Source organism: Nelumbo nucifera, chromosome 1 (assembly GCF_055504915.1).
Source record: "Nelumbo nucifera cultivar China Antique chromosome 1, China Antique-T2T, whole genome shotgun sequence".
In the NCBI taxonomy this organism is placed as follows: Eukaryota; Viridiplantae; Streptophyta; class Magnoliopsida; order Proteales; family Nelumbonaceae; genus Nelumbo; species Nelumbo nucifera.
In genome coordinates this window covers 87,028,625-87,048,232 of record NC_142649.1, presented here as the reverse complement: position 1 = coordinate 87,048,232, position 19,608 = coordinate 87,028,625, and the positions used below count along the sequence as shown (strand labels likewise).

Below are 19,608 nucleotides of genomic sequence, written 5' to 3'. Positions count from 1 at the left end.
GGAAATAATGCACTATGAGACCATCATTTCCCCTAAAATATAGAAGCTTCCAAACAAGTGGAAAAAATCATACAAGTAAAGTAATTCCAAAGGAAGGTGACTCAGTTGGTAAGGTCTCTAGCTGGTTGTCATGGAGACTCGGAATTGAATGTTGTCTTTACTAGGGTTGGGGGTTTTGGGAATGGGCCACACAACAGGGCATAGTGCTGTTGTAGTCCCATAAAGCAAAAAAAAAAAAAAAAAAACAAGCATTTCCAGGGCTTGGTGGCATGTGGCATAAAGCACATATACACCCATGGTTCTAGTTATAGTCACCAAGAATTTGCTACCTGCTAGTGTGTAACAAAAGTATCCAATACTTGAATGTATATTGAAACAAACAAACAAAAGTTAGTTGCTAAAAAAAGGACAAAAAACTGAGCAATCAAAAGATTTGGTAAGAAACAATCAATTTATGGAAAGAAATAGAAAGAAATAAAATACCTGAAATTCTCCCTGTCGTATTTCCTTTCTCTTAAAAGAAAACCTAGGTTTTATCTACAAATCCAAAATAAAATAATATTGGAACAGTGTCAACAATAAAAAGAAACTCAAAAATTAATTAAGATAATCACATGTTTAAGTCAGCAAAGTATGCAAATCCAGTTTGCTAGTAACTTACTGTGATTCCTTTACTTTCCAAGCTTTTCATCATGCACTCTGTAAGAAATTCCCCTCCAATAGGAGATGTTGCTACAGCCTATTTACACAATCCACAACATTTCAGGAACAGAAAAGTACTAATTTGTAACCATTTGTTTCACATGATCATTAACATTTTCAAGTGGAAGGACCATGATATAATGAATTCAAGAACATTTATCAATTTAAGTTTTCATAAAAGCATTCTAGAATTAAGGTCTTTTAGCCAGAGATAAAAGATTAAAACACCCATTCATATACCATGCCAAAAATCTCTCCTTAACATTGATAAGCACATCAAATTAAAACATCCATTCATATACCATGCCAAACAAAAATCCTCTTTTTGAGAGTATGAAATGTAGACTTTGAACCATGATTAATTTTTTATCAGTAATAATTAAGAAATTCTATTAATAACGTAAGGCACTAATAGGATGGATGAAGAATAAGATTGTGTCCATGGAGATTTCTATATCAAATAAGAGAAACTAAATCATTGGCCCAAAATTTGCAGACGTCTTTTCAATGGGTCCCTAGATCTATTAATGGTAGCAGTACAGTGAGGGGAATTTTATTGGAGTTTTCAAGATGGGGAGAGCAGTTGGCTATCTGTTTGGTTAATTGGGGAGGCTTGACCTCATCTGTTTATATTTTCTGTGTTGTCTCATTCCCAATAATATCTAATCAGTTATCAATTAAAAAGAAAAAAAAAACAAAAAAACAAAAAGATAAGTTGTAAGGTTTTAAGTGGAAAGAAATCTGGTAGGAGTTGATGAGAGGGACAGTACATTTCTCCCTTTTATACAAGGTTATGAATAATATGAGATGTAGACTGATACAGAATCAACCATCCCATACACCAAATATAAAGACTCCACACTCGGTCTCATAGTGGTTGGCTAGAGCCCCCATACAGCACACTCACCTTAGCAACCCTTCTAGCAAATGACCTAGGTAGATCATTTGCAAACTCCTAATCCAGTGGAATAATAATTTCACTCCAGCAGCCGATGGTCTAGCCTATCGAAAAGCTAATGTAATATTCCCCTCAAGATTTCTAAATACACTACCAATATCTGATACAATTGTATTACCAGATGAATATCCATCAAAATTGAGTTTGATGGAGCCTAAGGAGGGGAGAGTCAAAGTCTTTGCCAAAGACTCTCTACAATCTTAGCATGTCAAAACTACAACTCTCTCATGCAACATCATGTATAGGGCAAAATATAGAAGTACAAATAAAAATAAAAATATAAAACTAACACTCTGTTGTTATTATGGACTTCTGGAAACATTCTATCTTTCTTTTCTCTATTTTTCTTATCTCAAATAACAGTTGAAGATACACACAATGGCACACTCTTTAAAGCAATAACTTCATCTAAACAGATGCGAGAGAAAAAAGGTGTTCTTTATGCTTCGATTATTTTTGCCTCTGATTTTACCGAAAAAAGATACATAAATCCACAGGACCTACAACTTCATTAGTAATCTTGCATCCATGTAAGAAACCAACACATTAACATCCAGTTTACACAGGTTGCAAGTAATAATGGAGCAGTCAGTTCTAATTGTGGTTGTGAGACTGGATCCATGTTAGTAGAGTTCATATATAATAATTTTTATTTTGTATTCATTCACAGGTAAGAATATATGAACCAATACATAAACAATAATCTATATACCAATAACGATGTCAATATTTCATTTTAATTTACTCTTTCAGTTCTTATTCTTCTTGGGGGGGATGAGAGTAGAAGAATACCTTTTGGAGTACATATCCATCATGTACAGGAGCAACAGTTGTTGAACCACCACCACTAAATAACACAAAAGTCAACTTGTTAATCCAAAATTTCCCAGCATAAATAGATGTTTTCTAAAAAAAGGATAAAATCATCAAACAACTGCAAAACTAGAATTAAAAAAAAAAAGAAAAAAAACTTCAGCTTGTACTCATATACCAATACTTCCTTTTCTGAGACATACTTCCTTTTCTGAGACTATTGTCAGAGTAACTCTGAATCACTCTTGGCTAGCTCCAAGATTGTTTAAGTACTGAACCTTGCAACTTTGCGCTTATCTCATCTCATACACAACCACAATACTTCCTTGTGGAACTAAGGCTCAGTTTGGAAGGAGTGCATCCTAATGGAGTGCTATTTTGTATGTATTTGTACTGTACATATTTGTATTTGCACTCTTTCCAAACTGAGCCTAAAGGAGTGCATCCTAACAAGGGCAATACATTGGCTGAAAATCCTGAACTCCTTTCAGCTCTTTACTTTTGATGACTGTTGGAGAAACTGGTTGGAAGTGGCAAATAGCTCTATAGGAAGAAACAGCTTCCTTAAAGATTGGACTCCACCTTTGGAAGGGTTTATAAAACTGAATTTTGATGGGAGAGGTCGGGGTAATCCTGGCTTGTCAGGAGTAGGGATCTTGAGAAATGAGGCAGGCTCTGTCTTGTCTTTGTTTTCAGGAACTCTGGATACAGGAAACTCTACTAGGACTGAGCTGCAAGCTGCTGTACAAGGCATTCAGATTGCAAGTCAACTTGGTATGAACAGCTTAGTCATAGAGGGTGATTCTATGGTACTCCAATTTTCTTTTAATGAAATTTTATTTTACCACCAAAAAACAATAGAGGGTGGTTCTAAGGTGGTTGTGGAGCGGTTGCAGGATCCAGATTCCATTACTTGAAAGCATAGGGATTTGCTAAAGAAAGTCAAGTGGTTGAGATTGCATATGACAATTAGGATACAATGGATGAACAGATCAGCCAATGCAGTGACAGATTTTCTAACCAAGAAAGGGGCTTCTAGGGATTCTCTTTTCTGGGTTGTGTTGTAATTTTCAGTTTTCAGCTTTAACTGTACAAGGGTGTGGTAGAATGCTGCTTGGTGCGACAAAAATGAAGTTAAGAAGTTCAAATGGTTGATAAGGAATATGTCTACTTCTATACAGTGGATGGGGAGATCTGCAAATGCTTTGGAGGATGTGTTAGCAAAGCAAGGGGCAAACAGGGAAGCCCTTTTCTGGGCTCAATTGTGATCTTTGTTGTTTTTAGTTTCCTTGTAATTTGTTGGTAGAGGCTGCAACTCGCATCTCCCAAGGGTTGTATGAGCTTTCAATCTCAAACCTGTTTATGATTTAATAAAATTGACATCATTTATCAAAAAAAAATAATTGTATAAGGGTGTGGCTGCATCTCACACCCTTTTTGAGGTGCTTTTATCAGTCTTTATCTTTTGTTAATAAAAACTAATTCAATTATCAAAAACATTTGTTCATCTCTTCTTACTATCAACCAGAAAAATGCATTTGTATTTGTGCCATTCAGAAATGTTTAACCCACTAAGACTGCTTTATTCACTTATTGCATAAAAACTAATTCAATTATCAAAAACATTTGTTCATCTCTTCTTACTATCAACCAGAAAAATGAATTTGTATTTGTGCCATTCAGAAATGTTTAACCCACTAAGACTGCTTTATTCACTTATTGCATAAAATATATGAATACCCTTGTCTAAAGCAGATACAACCACAACACAGATGGTAAAGTAGTTACACTAATACGTATTTTTAAACACTTTTATAAAATGGCACTGCATGCATTTAACTATTGATCTCTGAACCATAAAAAATTCAAAACCAATATAGAATTTGGCAGAGATGATCAATATATCAACTTTCTCCTTCCAGAGCAGCATAGACAAGTGAAGCAAGTTGAAACACCAAGAACAAGAAGATGGCTTCTATCTAGAAATCTTCCTTTATGTGTGATGGGAAAGTTTTAAAACATTGTATCAATGAAGGAATATCAGGATCATCTCAAAAGCGCCAATTTACAGCAGTGATTTAAAAGGCATGCCTAGGCGCTCAGGCAAGGCGCACTTTAGGGTAGGCACCTCACCCAGGTCCTAGGCGCACGCCTGGTGCGCCTTGCGCCTTAGCCCAGGCGTGCGCCTTTTGAAAGCTTGCCGCTTTTTCCCTTTTTTTGAGTCTGGCCACTGGGCTGGGGTTCGCTTGCTCACCGAAGCTTCAAGAACCCCCTATTTGGTAATGTTGTCCATTCATTCATCTTAATAAAATATCTTCTTAAAAGCAATTAAAACTATAAAATTATTATTTTTTGTGTGAAATCTAAGAATTTAAGACCCTAACATGGACTTGTTTGGGCTTGCCTCGAGGGGCATGGCACAAAGGCGGCTCGTAGAATTAGGAATGTAATATATCACATTAGCTACTTGATGCAATTGAGAAAAAAAAGAGATTGTGGATTTTATATGCTTGAAAATGTTTTATATGTTTGATTTCATTTTTAAATTCTCATTTGAATATTCTTTACATATTATATTTATGTATTTTAATTTTAGATAATAGGTTTTTTAAAACTTAAGTTAATATTTTTATTAATATTATGTTTTATAATTTTTTTAACTTTTTTGCATTTTTTTCCAATTTTTTGCATTTTTTTCCATTTTTTTGCATTGTTTTCGTTTTTTTTTTGCACTTTTTTAAATTGTGTGCCTTGCCTCAAAAAGGTGCGCGCCTCACCTTGCGCCTTGCACCTCAGGTGCAAAATGGCCCTTGCGCCTTGCGCTTTTAAAACACAGATTTACAGTAGCACCATCTCTCCAATTACTACAGCTAGAGGAATATGTGAGGAAGAAGGAAGGTGTTATATGAGGAATGTTAAAGCAGTCATATCAGTAGGAACAGAGTTCTATTCTCACTCTTTGCAAGCAGTCATATCAGTAGGAACAGAGTTCTATTCTCACTCTTTGCTCTCTACTTGTAAGACACCCTCCACTGCCCCATGTAAAAGGACAGGAAAACGCTTACATGGATGTTTGCAAAAGCAACAGAAAGTTCATACTTGTTTCTACTCATGCTAGATGCTAGCAGCATGCCAGCATTATCAATGTGGTGAAGTGATGACTAGTCATTTTAGCCTCCCCAGTCAATGTGATGACTAGTCAATGCCTAGGTGCTTACTAGTTGATAAAAAAGATACTATATAAATTTAAGAAATTGATGTGATCTCAGAAATAAGTTAATATAGATTACAACTATGCAAGAAAAGAAGAGATAATCCCAAGAAAGAAAGTTTTTAGAACCCGGTGGTGGAAAGCTTTGAGAAAATACTTGCTTCTTGGAGGAAGAATTATTTATCCTTGGGGAAATTGATGAGGAACTTCTTGTGGGATTCAGGAAAGGAGAAGGATCGTAAGGTGGGTTGGGAGGTGGTAACTAGAAATAAAAGCCTAGGAGGTCTTGGGATAGGGAATATTAGGAAAAGAAACATGGCTTTGCTAGGGAAGTGGTTGTAGAGATTTCCTTTGGAAAGGGACAAATTGTGGACGAAGATGGTGGCTAGCAATCATGGGCCAGAGGACAATGGATGGGATCCTGGAATTCTGGCAAGAGCTACAGCTGCATCTCCACGGAAAGCCATTCATGATATACTTCCAGCATTCTCTCCTTGGATCAGCCAATCAGGTATGGCTTGAACTCAAATAACCTAATAAAATTTTGGGAACAAACTTGGGTTGGAGATTACCCTTTGATGGAACAATTACCCTCTCTGTATGCTCTATTAGACCTAAAAGATGAACCTATCTCTTTCCTCTTAGTTCCTTCAGACTCAACTGTTGGCTTTTGGTGGAACCTAGGCCTGAGAAGGGCCATTAGGGATACAGATTTGGACTGCATTTTGACTCTGTTAAACATCCTTGATAATGTTTTCCTAGAACCCCCTCCTCGAGTAACTTCTCTAGTGCCTCATTTATTGAAACCTTAACCCATCCTCCTGCTCCTCTTGGGTTGCCCTTCCTTGTTAAAGAGTTCTGGAGTAAGCCCATTCCTCCTCAGGTCGGTAGTTTTTGTTGGGAAACTTTCCTGGAAAGAATCAACAAAAATGACCTGCTTCAAAGAAAGAGACTCAATTCTTGTTTATCCCCAAATCGGTGTTCTCTCTGCAAGGTTGATGGAGAAAGTGGCCACCACCTTATGGTTACTTGCTTGTTTGCTAAATCTATTTGGGAGTGGGCTTTCTCCTTTTTTGGGTGTAATTGGAACCCCCCCCCCCCTTGAATGTGCAAAGTCTATTCTCTTCGCCCTATTTCAGTTGGCCTAAGAAAAGAGGGAGGATTATGTGGAGATGCATCAAGGCAAAAGTTTGTTGGTCCTTATGGGAAGAAAGGAACTCTCATATATATTCAGACAAGGAAAGAACAACTGAGAACTTAACAGATTTGATACACCTAAAAGTGGTTCACTGGCTGAAATCATTGGACCTTTTTACAAACTTTTCCATGACTGACTTGCTGAGAAATTGGAAAGAGATAGCAAACTCTGCTCAGGTTAAGAGGATTTCTAGTCCCATTTGGACTCCCCCACCCTCTGGATTCATAAAACTAAACTTTGATGGGAGTAGTTTTGGAAATCCAGGGCCGCCTGGGATTGGGGGTGTCTTCAGGAATGAGGAAGGGTCTATTCTGGCATTGTATTCAAGCCCAATTGGAGGTGGCTCTCTTATGGACAAGATCTTTGTGGTTTTGGAAGGAATCCAAAGAACAAGACAATTGAGCATTAGAAGATTGGTCCATGAAGGTGATTCGGAGGTGGTGGTTAGATGGCTAAATGAAGCCAACAGTAGCATGTGTAGCTATAGCAATGAAAGGAAAAAATTCAAATGGCTTGCTAGGGACATTGAGGTGAAGTATAGCTGGGTGAAAAGAAATGCCAACTTATTTGCCAATGGGATAGCTAAGCAAGGGACCAATAGGGTGTCTTTGTTTTGGGATAATTTCTAACTTATCTCTCTTTGTAATTTATTGGTGGGGAGTTAAGTCATTTTACCTCCCCTATATCGTGTAATTGCTTCCCTCTATTTTAACAAAGCTGCTTTTTATTCATGAAAAAAAAACTATGCAAGAAAAGAATGATGTTGAAAATTTAGTTTGCAGTCTTTGTTTTACAAACAAAGAAAAAAGTAAAGCTGGATAGGCAAAAATAAGGAATATAGCCTTTGTTTTCCAAGGAAAGAGTTCAACCTTGACTATTAGATGAGCCCTTTGTTTGCAGCAACCCCATACCAACACACTTGATTTGAAGAAAAAAGAACTCCTCCGCTTCCTTCTTTTATTTTATGCTCTTTTTCTATTTTACATACTGTCGTCCACTCATATTCCACCACAAATATTTAAAGCAACAACATGAATATAACAAAAGGCAAACATATTCAATATTATTTCAAATAATTAGAAATGCAGGCAAATAAAGCTTTAAAATAACTTTTGGTTGATTAGTCAACTTGGTGGTTAGTCATCCTAGGCAACTGCATCATTGGTATCAACCAACTACTTTAGTGATGCAGCCAGTCTAGCTCAACTAGCCAACTGATAACTAGTTTATACTTTTATAACAGCATTCATCTTTGTGTTTATACAAAAAATATTATAAAGTATATGTGTGCAATAATAACATAGGTAATAAGAACAACATACACCTGCAAAATAAAATATTTGATTCAGCATATAAGGTAGCATTAGTAGATGTGAAAAGAAAGGTTATCTAATGTTGATAAATATACAAATACATTTTTGGTAGGCATACAACAAGAAAAACACCATTACCCAATATTAGTCCCAACTATCTGGGGTCCCCAGAGAAGTGGACTGGATACAGTCCTAAAATTTGACCTTTCTTTACACAGTGACCACACTCAGAGGTGGGCATACAACAAGTGCACTAGAAATGCAAGTGAAAAGACGCCAAGATAAGATGCCAATGAGAAAGATGGAACTACAGGAAAAATTCCACAAGTAAATAGCTTCTACCTATCAACAACTAAAGCAGTAGCACGACCAGATGCAAAAGATGTAAGAACCTGGAAATCAAGGAAAAAGGGTTAACCCAAGAGAATTGATTATCATCCAAAACAATGCTCTAGTGACAAAAAAAAGATAAATTATAAACCATCTAATATTCAGAAATACAAGCAAAGGAAGGGCTAAGAGCATACAGCATTCTTGGCCAAAAACAAAGCAGGAACCTTGTACTTTTCAAACATAAGCTCTGCCGTCCTGTTAGACATGTTTTACAACAAGTTACAGGCCACAAAACAGAAAAGCTTCTGGTGCAATCCAACTGATACACATAAGGATTGAAAGAAAGCATTACTTTTAAATAAACCAGTTAAATGATTGATAAGCAAACAAGCTGCAGGGTAAGGAACATATTCTTACAAAACAAAAAGACTGTACTCTTGTACATTCAAGTTATTGGCTAAACTGTTTAAACATGCCTACAGTCTACAATAAGGCAAATTATATATTTATCATCAAGTTCAAGGCTAACTCATCAAAGCACAGAAACAATCTAAGTGAGCACAGCCCACAAAATAAGCCTTGCCTGTGATCCTGGATTTTTTACCTTTTTGGAATTAGGTGGAGTGAGCCAATCAATGTGAAGTCCCTCTTTAAGAGCTCTTTATTTCCAGTGGCCACTAAAAGAGCCAAGATGAAGTGGAGATGCTTGAGGGTAGGAGCTCCTTGTGTGATATGGGAGGAAAGGAATAGCAGGATATATAAAGAGAAGAGTTCCTTGAAAATGACGGAGAGTATACATACAAAGGCTATACATTTGATTAAAAGCTAAGCATTCTTGGAATAGCATGGATGGGAGTTTTCTGGAGTTCGAAAACTTGAAGCGAGTCTTTTCCTTTTTAGCCTCGGAAGGAAATCGGATATAGAGAAAGTGCTGGGGAGGGAGAAATCAGGCGTGCACAGGTTTCCCGAGTTGAGATTAGATGAATGGATCCCATCACTTGGTCAGATTACAGAGCAGAAGGATTTCAGTTGGATCAATGTTTATGGGATTCCATTACATGCGTGGTGCACAGAGACCTTCAAGGCTATTGGTAACGCATGTGGAAGATTCAGAAGATTTGATTTGCGAAATTGACTTTGGGAGCAGATGCAGTTCACCAGAATCTTGATACAGACGAAGAAAGCATTGGAGATTCCGGCCTTGCTAGACCTTTTTTATGCAGGGGAGGTGTATCGGTTAAGAATTGTAATTTCAGGTAGATATCCCTGCTTCATTCCATGGCCATCGCAGAGTATGTAAAAGAATTCAAAAGGTTGGTCAGGAAGAGTAGAAAGAAGATTGTTGGCAGAGAATTTCCAAGCAGATGAAGGAGAAGATGAACAGTCAGGAGTTGCAGGGGATCGTAAGGAGGTTAGAGACGAAGCAGAAGAGTCACTTCTGGACAAGGGTAATTTGGTAACTTTGAGTCCTTTTTCTCGGTTTCTTGACTGAAAAGGGTAAGAAGGGAATCAATTTAAGTAGTGAGTCTTTTAATGAGAAAGAAGGTGGGCCCAATATTCTTAAAAGAAACGGGGAATTGAGGAACGATTTTATTAAGGGAGTTAATTGGGGCAAAAGCTTAATTCATAGGGGGGGGCTCGAACAGGAGCATAGTTGAGTCATTTATCACAAAGGGAAAAAGAAGATGAGAAGCGGCTTTATCTGCTGCACAACAAAATACATCTATGGCAATGTGAAAGGAAAAAAGAAGATTGAAGGTAAGATAAAGGTAAGGGACTGTTAGAGAGAGAGGGGGGACAAGCTGAGGCTTCTGAGCATCAAGGAAAAAGGGAGGAGGATCAACCGATAGTGGAGGAGGTGGTGGCTGACGAGAACAAAGAGAAAAGTGTTTTAAGCGACGATGACAACTCAGTTGATGAAGAGAAGTCTGTTGCTAAAAAATGGAGGTGAACATAGGAAAGAAGCAAGTAGTCAAGTACAAGGTGTGATAAAGATTCTCATTTTTTTTTATAGGTAAAAGTTCATTAAGAATTCATTATCAGCAAAAAGATAAATGTCTATTACAAGCATCCCAAGGGGAGGCACGAGGTGCATAATCACTCTTTAAAAGAAAAAAACAACACAAAAACTACAATTGGGCCCAAAACAACTGATCCCTAGTTACTCCTTGCTTAGCTAGATAGTCAGCAAATGCATTACCCTCCCTTCCCACCCATTGTATAGTCAAATTCATATGTTGTGTTACCCATTTGAATTTCTTCATTTCATTTCTATAACACCATATCATTGAGTCTGGGTCTCTAAGCCAACCCACCACCAACTTGGAGACCCCTTCTATCACCAAATTCTCTAAGCCTATCCCACTTGCAATCTGTATACCTTGTAGGACTGCATAGAGTTCAGCCCTTAAGGAATCTCCATTCCCCATCAGTCCTGAATAGAATGCTTTCAGATTCCCATCTTTGTCTCTTATGGTCCCTCCAATTCCAGATAGGCCTGGGTTGCCCTAACTACTCCCATCAAAGTTCGATTTCATAGAGTCTTCAATGGAAGGTGTCCAAACCAGCCATGTTTTAGTCTTCTGCACTAAACTAGAAGCCACTGAAAACCAATTCCTCAAAATGTCATCAAAGGAAAATTTTCTAAACAGTTCCATAGTTTGTAGCCAATGTATGGTTTTGGACATTACACAATCCATAATTTGTTGTTTACTTATCTCCTTCTCTTGGAAGATTCTAGCATTTATTTCTTCCCATAATGTCCACTCCACTGCTGCTCTAGTGCACCTCCACATTATCCTTCCCCTTTTCTTCGGCCAAACAAATGTAGATGGGCCAAACAGTATCTTAATTTCCATTGGCATATTCCACCTGCATCCAAACAAAGAGAAAAACCACTCCCAAATTTCTGCAGCAAATGAACAAGAAATTATTAAGTGATAACAAGATTCACCATCTGATTTACAAAGAGTGCACCAATTCGGGGAAATACACAAAAAAGACCTCTTCTTTTGCAAGTGTTCCAGAGTGTTAATTTTCCCATATACCACTTCCCAACAGAAAGCCTTAATTTTAGGGGGAACCAGTTGAGACAACACTTCCTTCCAAGGGAAAGACTGAGCCCCTGTTTGATTTCACTTATAAAAAATACTTCTTTTAACAAATACTTCTTTTAAGAGCTGGGACCACACATTAAGTGGTTATTAAGTGCTTTTGTGTGTTTGGTAAAAAAGTGGGGAAGTACTTTTTGTTAAAAGAAGCACTTCTTAAAAAAGTAACCTGATGTTGGCTTTTTTTTCAGCACTTCTTGGAGATGTACTTATTCCAATAGAATTGGACAAACTAGTCCCTGGTAATTTTTTAATACCCAAAATACCCCCGCGCAAGGGTTTTACCTCCCTCTCCTCTCATTCGAACATAGCGAACCAGGTAGCGATGCACCTAGTTACAGTTCCACCAGCAACGATCCGCGGTTAGGAAAAATGGTTGGCGGACCTGTCGTTTTGCCATTTTCTTACATTTTGTAAAGTTTTTCTTCATATTAAGCCATTTTTCTTAGGTTTTTTTAAACTTGAAACTCCTATGTTTGATGTGTTTGCAGATCTGCAATTTGGAAGAGTTTAATGGTGACAATCTCACCGTCCAGCCATCAGCAACAAGGAGGTTAGTTGGCCCAACTCCTCCCCTCCATGTTTGGTGTTTTGTTTTTTTGTTTTTTTGTATGATTATTTGTCTGATTCGAAAATATTTTGGTTTCATATGAGAAATCCAAAATTTTTGTTGTTAAAAATCATGCAAAAAAGATTGTTGAAGTTGGATGAATATTTGATTGCATTTTGAGTGAAGTGAGGGCTAAAATTGTCATTTGTGTCAATATAAGCACTTATGGGGAAAGTAGCTTACCAAACATCCCCACCCCAATAAGTGCTTAAAAACATAATAAGTGATTTGGCAAGTGGGTCACCAAACAGCCTTAAGTGGTTGTTAAAATAAGTACTTCTAAGAAGTACTTCTTTTAACAACCACTTAATCATCAAACAGGGCCTGAGAGGAGGGGGACCGGAAAAGAGCTTTGGAAAAAGAGGCACAAGAGAAGAAGCCTTTCGGATTTGAACAGCAAACTCTCCTATCTGGTTTAGAAGGCTCCAGGCAGACTTTATCAAGAAGTAGAAGCTCTGACAAGCAAGTGGCTTCTTCATCCCTCAATCCCCTTCAGAAACCAAAATCCGAACTGTGACTGAAAGGAGAAATAGATGGACTAGAAAGTACTTGTATCTATCTATGCAGGGGGGTGTCTCTTCTCACCAATCTGTTAGTATATTATATAAAACAAATATGTTTTGCTTATCAAAACAGTAATACCTAAAGCAAGCCAAAAGAACAAGCATTGGCCCTTAAAGTTCAAGCTGCAATTTAAGTGAAACAACTTTACTAAAAACTAATAACTCTCTAATAAAACTTTGTACTGTATATGACTCTTTAATCTAGTAAAACTCATTTCTACAACAATTAGAAACCTAAACCAATTTCCGAAACAAAATGATAACATTAGAGAAGTCAAAAAATTGGAAGAACTTAAATTTTACCATAACAATAGATAAATGGGTAGCTGGTACCAAATCACCTTTCTCTTTGTTGTGGAGAATTAGAAGATGGTTCTGCAAGTAGCATCGGATGCTCTTTAGGATCTATTAGCAAGCGCTCCCTGACAAAATAGAGGCCACCAATATTAGAAAGCAATCAGACTAAATAAATTTGGGAAAAAAACAATCTAGTAAACTAGTACTATTAGTATCTACAATAAGGGGAATCCCTAGCCAAATAGAAGCTTAGACAAATGAACTTAAAGGAATTCTGATAATTAAAAAAATGCTAGGAAAAGAATGTTGTGTTTTTTTGTAAGTGAAAAGAATACTCCTAGATCAATCTTGTCTGGATAGTAGAATTTGGTAAGAATCCTTCTCAGGGTTCTTCTCTTGCTCTTCATTCTTTAATGCTTTACTACAGTCTTCTGTTGTAGCTACACCTTTTCCTGTTAAAGAAGTGTTGTCTACTACCCCTGTTCCAGAGCTTTTTGCTGGGAAGTGGTACTCCAAAAGATCAACACTTCGAACATGCTTCAAAGAAAAAGGCCAAACTGGTGCCAATCCTCTAATGTTCATAACCTTTGCTTAAGGAGTGATGAGACGGTGACTCATCTATTTATATCCTATCCTTATGTTTCTTATTTTTGAGACTCGTCTCTTTGGTTGCAGGTGGAATCCCCCCATGTATGATAAGCCTTTTTGACCCCAACTTTTTCCATCAACCAAGAAAAGGGATATGATGATTGGAAAAGGAATGAATGTGTTTTTCCTTTATTTTGGTTTTTGTTTTTGAGAAGGTAATGTATTCATGAATTTGTGTATGTTTTAGGCTTGGAAGGTAATGTATTCAAGAAAGCCTGAAGAAGAGTTTAGTGGTTTAAAGGTTGCGGTTTTTGAAAACATTCCCCAAGATGGAGATGGAGATGGAGAATAGGTTCGTAGAAGTTGCAAGATGGAGGAAAGCGATGAAGATTGAAGCAAAAGATTTCATATTTGAAGAGATAAGGATCAGAGGCCAGCAGAGCTTGAAGATTAGGGAGGCAAAGAAAGACACAATACTGCTGGAAGGTCTTGAAGTGATCGAATGGATGCAGAAGTTTGTTTCAGAAGCAAGTTCTAAAGGTAAAGAATTGAACTTTACGAAGTTCAACCTTGATGGAAGAAAGAGTTATGAGTTGGAATGCAAAAAGAATGCAAAAGGATGCTACATAACTCTGCAGGAATTCTTTGGAGGAAGAAAGAAGCAGTTGGTTTGCTTCCCAGAAAGTAGAAGGGGTAATGGATGGAAGGTAGTGGCAGAGGTACTGAGTGACTTTACTCAGCAGCTGAAAACAAAACAAGTAGAGGCTGTAGCAAAGGAAAAGCAAGGGGGTAAGCAAAAGAGAGAGGAAGAACCCATTGATAGGAAATGGATGATTGCAGAAAAAGGAAAAAGAAGTTGTAAACTGGCAACAACAGTAGAGAAGGAGGATTGGGGGAAGAAATTTGTGGTGGAAACTTCAAGCCCACCAAAGGATTGGAGAGGTATTGCACAGGCGATACTCAGAGAATTAAACCTACAAAAGCCAACGGTGATTACTCCTTATGAATCTTGTAAAGCTTTGATAGATCTGGGTGAAGCTGAAGTAGAGATTTCAGCTTTAAACATTCACTCAGAGGCTGGTGCTGCCACAGTCTCGAAATGGTGTCCTCTCTCCAAGACCAAAAGTTTTGAGATTGAGGACAATGTAATAGTCAGATTGCTTGGGTTACCTTTCAATCTCTGGAATGAGGAAGTATTACAGTCAATATCTGTAATCTGTGATGCAAGATTAGATGGTGTTTTTGATTGTGATCTCCATTCAGTTGCAGTGATGTTAGGTGGTGTTAAACCCAGTGACATTCCAAGGAAGATAGAGGTGGTTTCAGATAGTTTAGTATACCCCGTTTGGCTTGCGACCTCCATTGAAGCCCAGCTATGGAAGGAGGGAACAAGGGAGGAAGATGAAGGGGCAGAACAGGACTGTTTGCATGGTTTGCAAGGCAGAGTAGTCACTACAAAAGAGGCTAAGTCAACTGAGGTATCCAAGAAAAAAGAGAAAAAAGAGAATAATTTAAACACTTGGGGAAAGTCTGCATGGCAGGGTGGGCTGAGGGATGGCAGGTCCTATGTTCAGTCGGTGACAGGAGGATTAAATGGAGACAGACTTGCGCCAGGAGTTCAAATTTCAAAAGAAAATGAACAAAGGTCGGCAAGGTTTCAGGGTTCGGGCCGGTCTTGCCGGTTCACTCTGGTCACAATGAACCGAGGCCAATCACATGTTGTTTTAAGTAAAACACGTAACTGGTAAAGAGGTTGGGGGGCTGGGCCCAGGCCCAGCAGAAATTAGTGAGTCTATTCAAGTGAATGGGCCAGCTGCTAGGCCAGCTGTTTTAATTCGGGTGGACCCAGGCCTTAAAAAGCCACGTGCCATTTTAAGTAGGCACGTAACCAAAGGAAAAGGGGAGATGATGGACCAAAAAGATGGTCTTTCATCGTCCCACTCAAGCAAATCTCAACCACCGCCCGCAGGAAAAAAGGTTGGCCGCAGTGGAGTGGCAAATCTGAGCTGGGCATGGGCTCCAAGCAAGAAGAAAAAAGCCTACTCTCCAGAACGGCGCAATCTGAGGTTCAAGAAGCACCCGACGACAGTGGAGACAGGGTGTTCCCTCATTCCAGCGACAGTAAATCAAAATATTACGAACACGTTTGAGGACTGTGCGACGGAGGAAGAAAGTAGCACAACATCAGAGTCTGAAGGCTCTTCAAGCATTGGAAGCGTGGAACTGAAAAATGCCAAACCTCTCAGTGCTGATGAGAGCCTACACACCGAGCTGCTTTATATGGAAAATGATGATTTGGATTTAACAGACTTAGCTCAAAAGGAGCACTCTCAAATTCTCCCTTTACCTAAGGAATTGGGGTTTACCGCAGCTTTTATAGAGGAGAGGTAGGGGATATCAGTCCTTAAATATGCTCCCAGTTTGCTAGAGCAGCACGGCATTGATAGAAGACTAGAGGAACAGGACATACCTCGGTCACCGATCACGGAGTCATCAATCAGGGGACAACATCTAGAGGGAAATTCTGATGCAAGGACTAAAACAAAATTGGTTGAACACAATGGGAACCCACAGTCAGCCGTGACCTTGCCCCTTCATGTTGCTTCTCAAGAGTCATTGCCCTCTTCCCACAACCTTTCAGGTAATATTGTCAATTCGTTTTCTAGTACTGATGTGGGTTTTCTACCTGGAACAGGTACTTTTGCAGCCCAACTTGATGCAGCAGCCAAGGGTGGAAAATATTTAATTGGGGACAAGGAGGACAAAGAACAAGAGGAAGTGGTAAAGGGAAGAAAATTCCAGGAAGAGGAGTTAGAAAAGATCTGGGATCAGATCTGTATGTTTTTGGAGGAGTATAAGAGAAAAGAGGAAGAGGTGGGGAAGTATGAGGTTCAAGAAGGTTCAGTAAAAACAGGGGCTCAAAGTAACAAAAAAGCTGGGGATGAATCAATTGTGGGAAAGATGCAGGAGGAATTAGACAGGATTTGGGGACAGATATGTGCTCTCCCTGAAGAGTATAGGCAAATATAGGAATCTTTGGAGGAAAACCAAGGAATTTCAGAAAGGCAAAACAAAACAAAAGCAGTCTTAAGCAAACTGGAACAATTAACAACCGAAGGAAGAAGAAAAGATCAGAGGTGGAAAGGTTGATATCAGATATAGAAGAAAATTTGGAATTCAGCGGAAGAGGGGAGAGAAGGAAAGCCCCCAAGTAGGGGTTTGATCTCAAAAGGGGATGACAAATCTCTTATCTCCATGAAAATCATCAGTTGGAATGTGAGGGGGCTGGGGAATGCTAAGAAAAGAAGCTAATTAAGGACCTCCTTAGAAGGGAAAGGCCGGATATAGTGATGCTACAAGAGACAAAATTAGTTGATACTGATAGAAGACGGGCAAGAAGCATTTGGAAATCTAGAGGAATAAGTTGGGTTTCAGCACCTTCTTGGGGAGCTTCGGGGGGAATTGCTACTTTTTGTAGAGAGGATACGGTGGAGGTTTTGGAGGAGCTAGTAGGTAATTTTTCAGTGTCATTAAAATTCAGGATGGTAGAGGATGGATTTACTTGGGCACTAACTAATGTGTATGGACCAAGCAATTACAGAGAAAGGAATGAATTTTGGGAAGAACTTTATGGGATATAAGGGTTTTGGGATGGTCCGTGGTGCTTGGGGGGAGATTTCAATGTAATTCGATTTACGAATGAATCAAATAATCCCTAATAGGTCAATACAACCAACATACGGAGATTCAATGATTTTATTAATAACTGTGAGTCAAAGGAACTCCCATTGCTGCAAGCTCTCTATACTTGGTCCAACTTTCAAGAGACACCAACCTGCTACAAATTAGATAGGTTCCTTTTCAATGAAAGCTGAGAAAATAGGCAGGTGGGCTTTGATAACAAGGGCTCTACCGAGTGTCACATCTGACCATTGCCCCATTGGCCTAGGACATGTGGTTGACTCACTCGGACTTCGTGAAGAAGGTTGAGGAATGGTGGAGAGAAGATCTAAGGGGGCTGAAATGGAAAGAGGTAAGATTTCACAAAAAACTAAAAAGATTGAGAAGACAGATGAAGGATTGGAATAGGGAGCATTTTGAGAGAATAGAAGAAATGAAATCCTCTTTGTTGACCCAAATAGAGGAACTGGATGCAAAGGAATCCCAAAGAGCCATAAGCCCTCAGGATAGAGATCGGAGATGGGATCTGAAAAGAGAGTTAGACGAAGTCATTTTGAGAGAAGAAATTTCTTGGAGGCTGAACTCTAGATGTAAGTTGATTAAGGAAGGAGATGGGAACACTAAATTCTTTCACGACCTAGCCAATGGCAGGAGAAGGAAAAACCTAGTGTCCAAACTGGAAGTGGATGGAATAGTCTTTGATACCCAAGAGAGGATAGCCAATTGTTTTGTTGACCATTTCAAATCCATTTTGATGAGACCCCTAAGGCCTAGTGTGGAGTTGGAAGGTGTGACCTGGCAGAGGCTTCTAGAAGAGAGTAGAAGCTTGCTGGAAAGGAATTTCGAGGAGGAAGAAATTAGAAAAGCCGTTTTTTTTTTCCATGGACAGATCTAAAGCACCAGGGCCAGATGGGTTTACAATGGCTTTCTTTCAAGATTGTTGGGACATAGTCAAAGAAGATTTAATTGAGCTCTACAAGAAATTTGAGGATAATCTAGTGATGAGTCGTGGAATTAATGCTACTTTTTTAGCCTTAATTCCCAAGAAGAAAGAGGCCAAGCATCCAAAGGATTTTAGACCTATTAGTTTGGTGACTAATGTATACAAGATTGTGGCTAAGGTCTTATCTTTGAGGATAAAAAAGGTGCTTCCTTGTCTTATCAGTCAAGCGCAAGGAGCTTTTGTTCAGGGGAGACAAATTGTATATCAAATTCTAATAGCAAATGAATGTGTGGAGGAGATGAGGAGATCAGGGCGTCAAGGTTATGTTTGTAAACTAGATCTTGAAAAGGCCTATGACCTGGTGGATTGGGGATTTTTATTACTCGTACTAAGGAAGTGTGGGTTTGGGGATAAATGGTGCAAATGGATAAATGGTTGCATTTCCAATTGCCATTATTCCATCCTAGTCAATGGGGTAGTTACTGATCTTTTCCCAGCTAGTAGGGGTCTGAGACAAGGTAATCCCATGTCACCTTTCCTTTTCACTTTAGTCGCCGATGCTTTTAGTAGACTCCTCTCAGAAGCGTATAGAATCGGATCTCTAAGAGGGTGGAGAATAGGTAAAGATAGAGTTTCAGTGGCCCATTTCCAATTTGCAGATGACATCATAATCTTTTGCGAAGGTTGTGATTTGATGAAGGTAAGGAATCTGAAGGATTTAATAATTCACTTTGAAAGGGCCTCAAATTTGAAGGTAAATTTTGAGAAGAGTTGTGTTGTGGGAGTTCATTTGAACAGAGAGGACATGGAGTCTATAGCAGCCTTATTAGAATGCACTTTCTCTCAGTGGCCTCTATCCTACCTAGGATTTCCATTAGGTGCAAATCCAAAGGAAAGTAGGTTCTAGAACCCAATGGTGGAAAATTTGAAAAAAGATTGGCAGCTTGGAAGAGAAACTATATTTTTGTGGGGAGTAGAGTTACTTTGATTAAAGCAACTTTAGCCAACTTGCCTTTATACTTCTTGTTAGTCTTTAGAATTCCTAAAAGGGAGGCAAAGAGGTTGGAAAAATTGATGAGGGACTTCTTATGGGAACCTGGAAAAGAGAAAAAAGATCATTTGATTAGGTGGGAGGTGGTGTGTCGGAGCAAAGAAGAAGGAGGCCTAGGCTTAGGGAATGTGGTGAGTAAGAATGAGGCTCTTTTAGGTAAGTGGCTTTGGAGGTGGCCCCTAGAGAGGGAGAGGTTGTGGCATGTAGTGAAAAGTATCCATGGCTGTTTTGAATCAG

At 38.7% G+C, this 19,608-nt stretch overlaps 1 protein-coding gene across 1 annotated transcript in view; it reads right to left on the bottom strand.

Moving 5' to 3' along the window:
* The window catches only part of LOC104599561 (actin-related protein 4), an 88,449-nt gene that overhangs the window by 46,613 nt on the left and 22,228 nt on the right, over positions 1 to 19,608 (bottom strand). Inside the window, exons 5-10 of the mRNA XM_010262160.3 lie at positions 13,153 to 13,233; positions 8,723 to 8,783; positions 8,538 to 8,587; positions 2,453 to 2,507; positions 662 to 739; positions 484 to 537 (exon numbers count right to left, since the gene is read on the bottom strand). Of these exons, the coding sequence (XP_010260462.1) occupies positions 484 to 537; positions 662 to 739; positions 2,453 to 2,507; positions 8,538 to 8,587; positions 8,723 to 8,783; positions 13,153 to 13,233 (379 nt within the window). The remainder of the gene's footprint in view (positions 1 to 483; positions 538 to 661; positions 740 to 2,452; positions 2,508 to 8,537; positions 8,588 to 8,722; positions 8,784 to 13,152; positions 13,234 to 19,608) is intronic.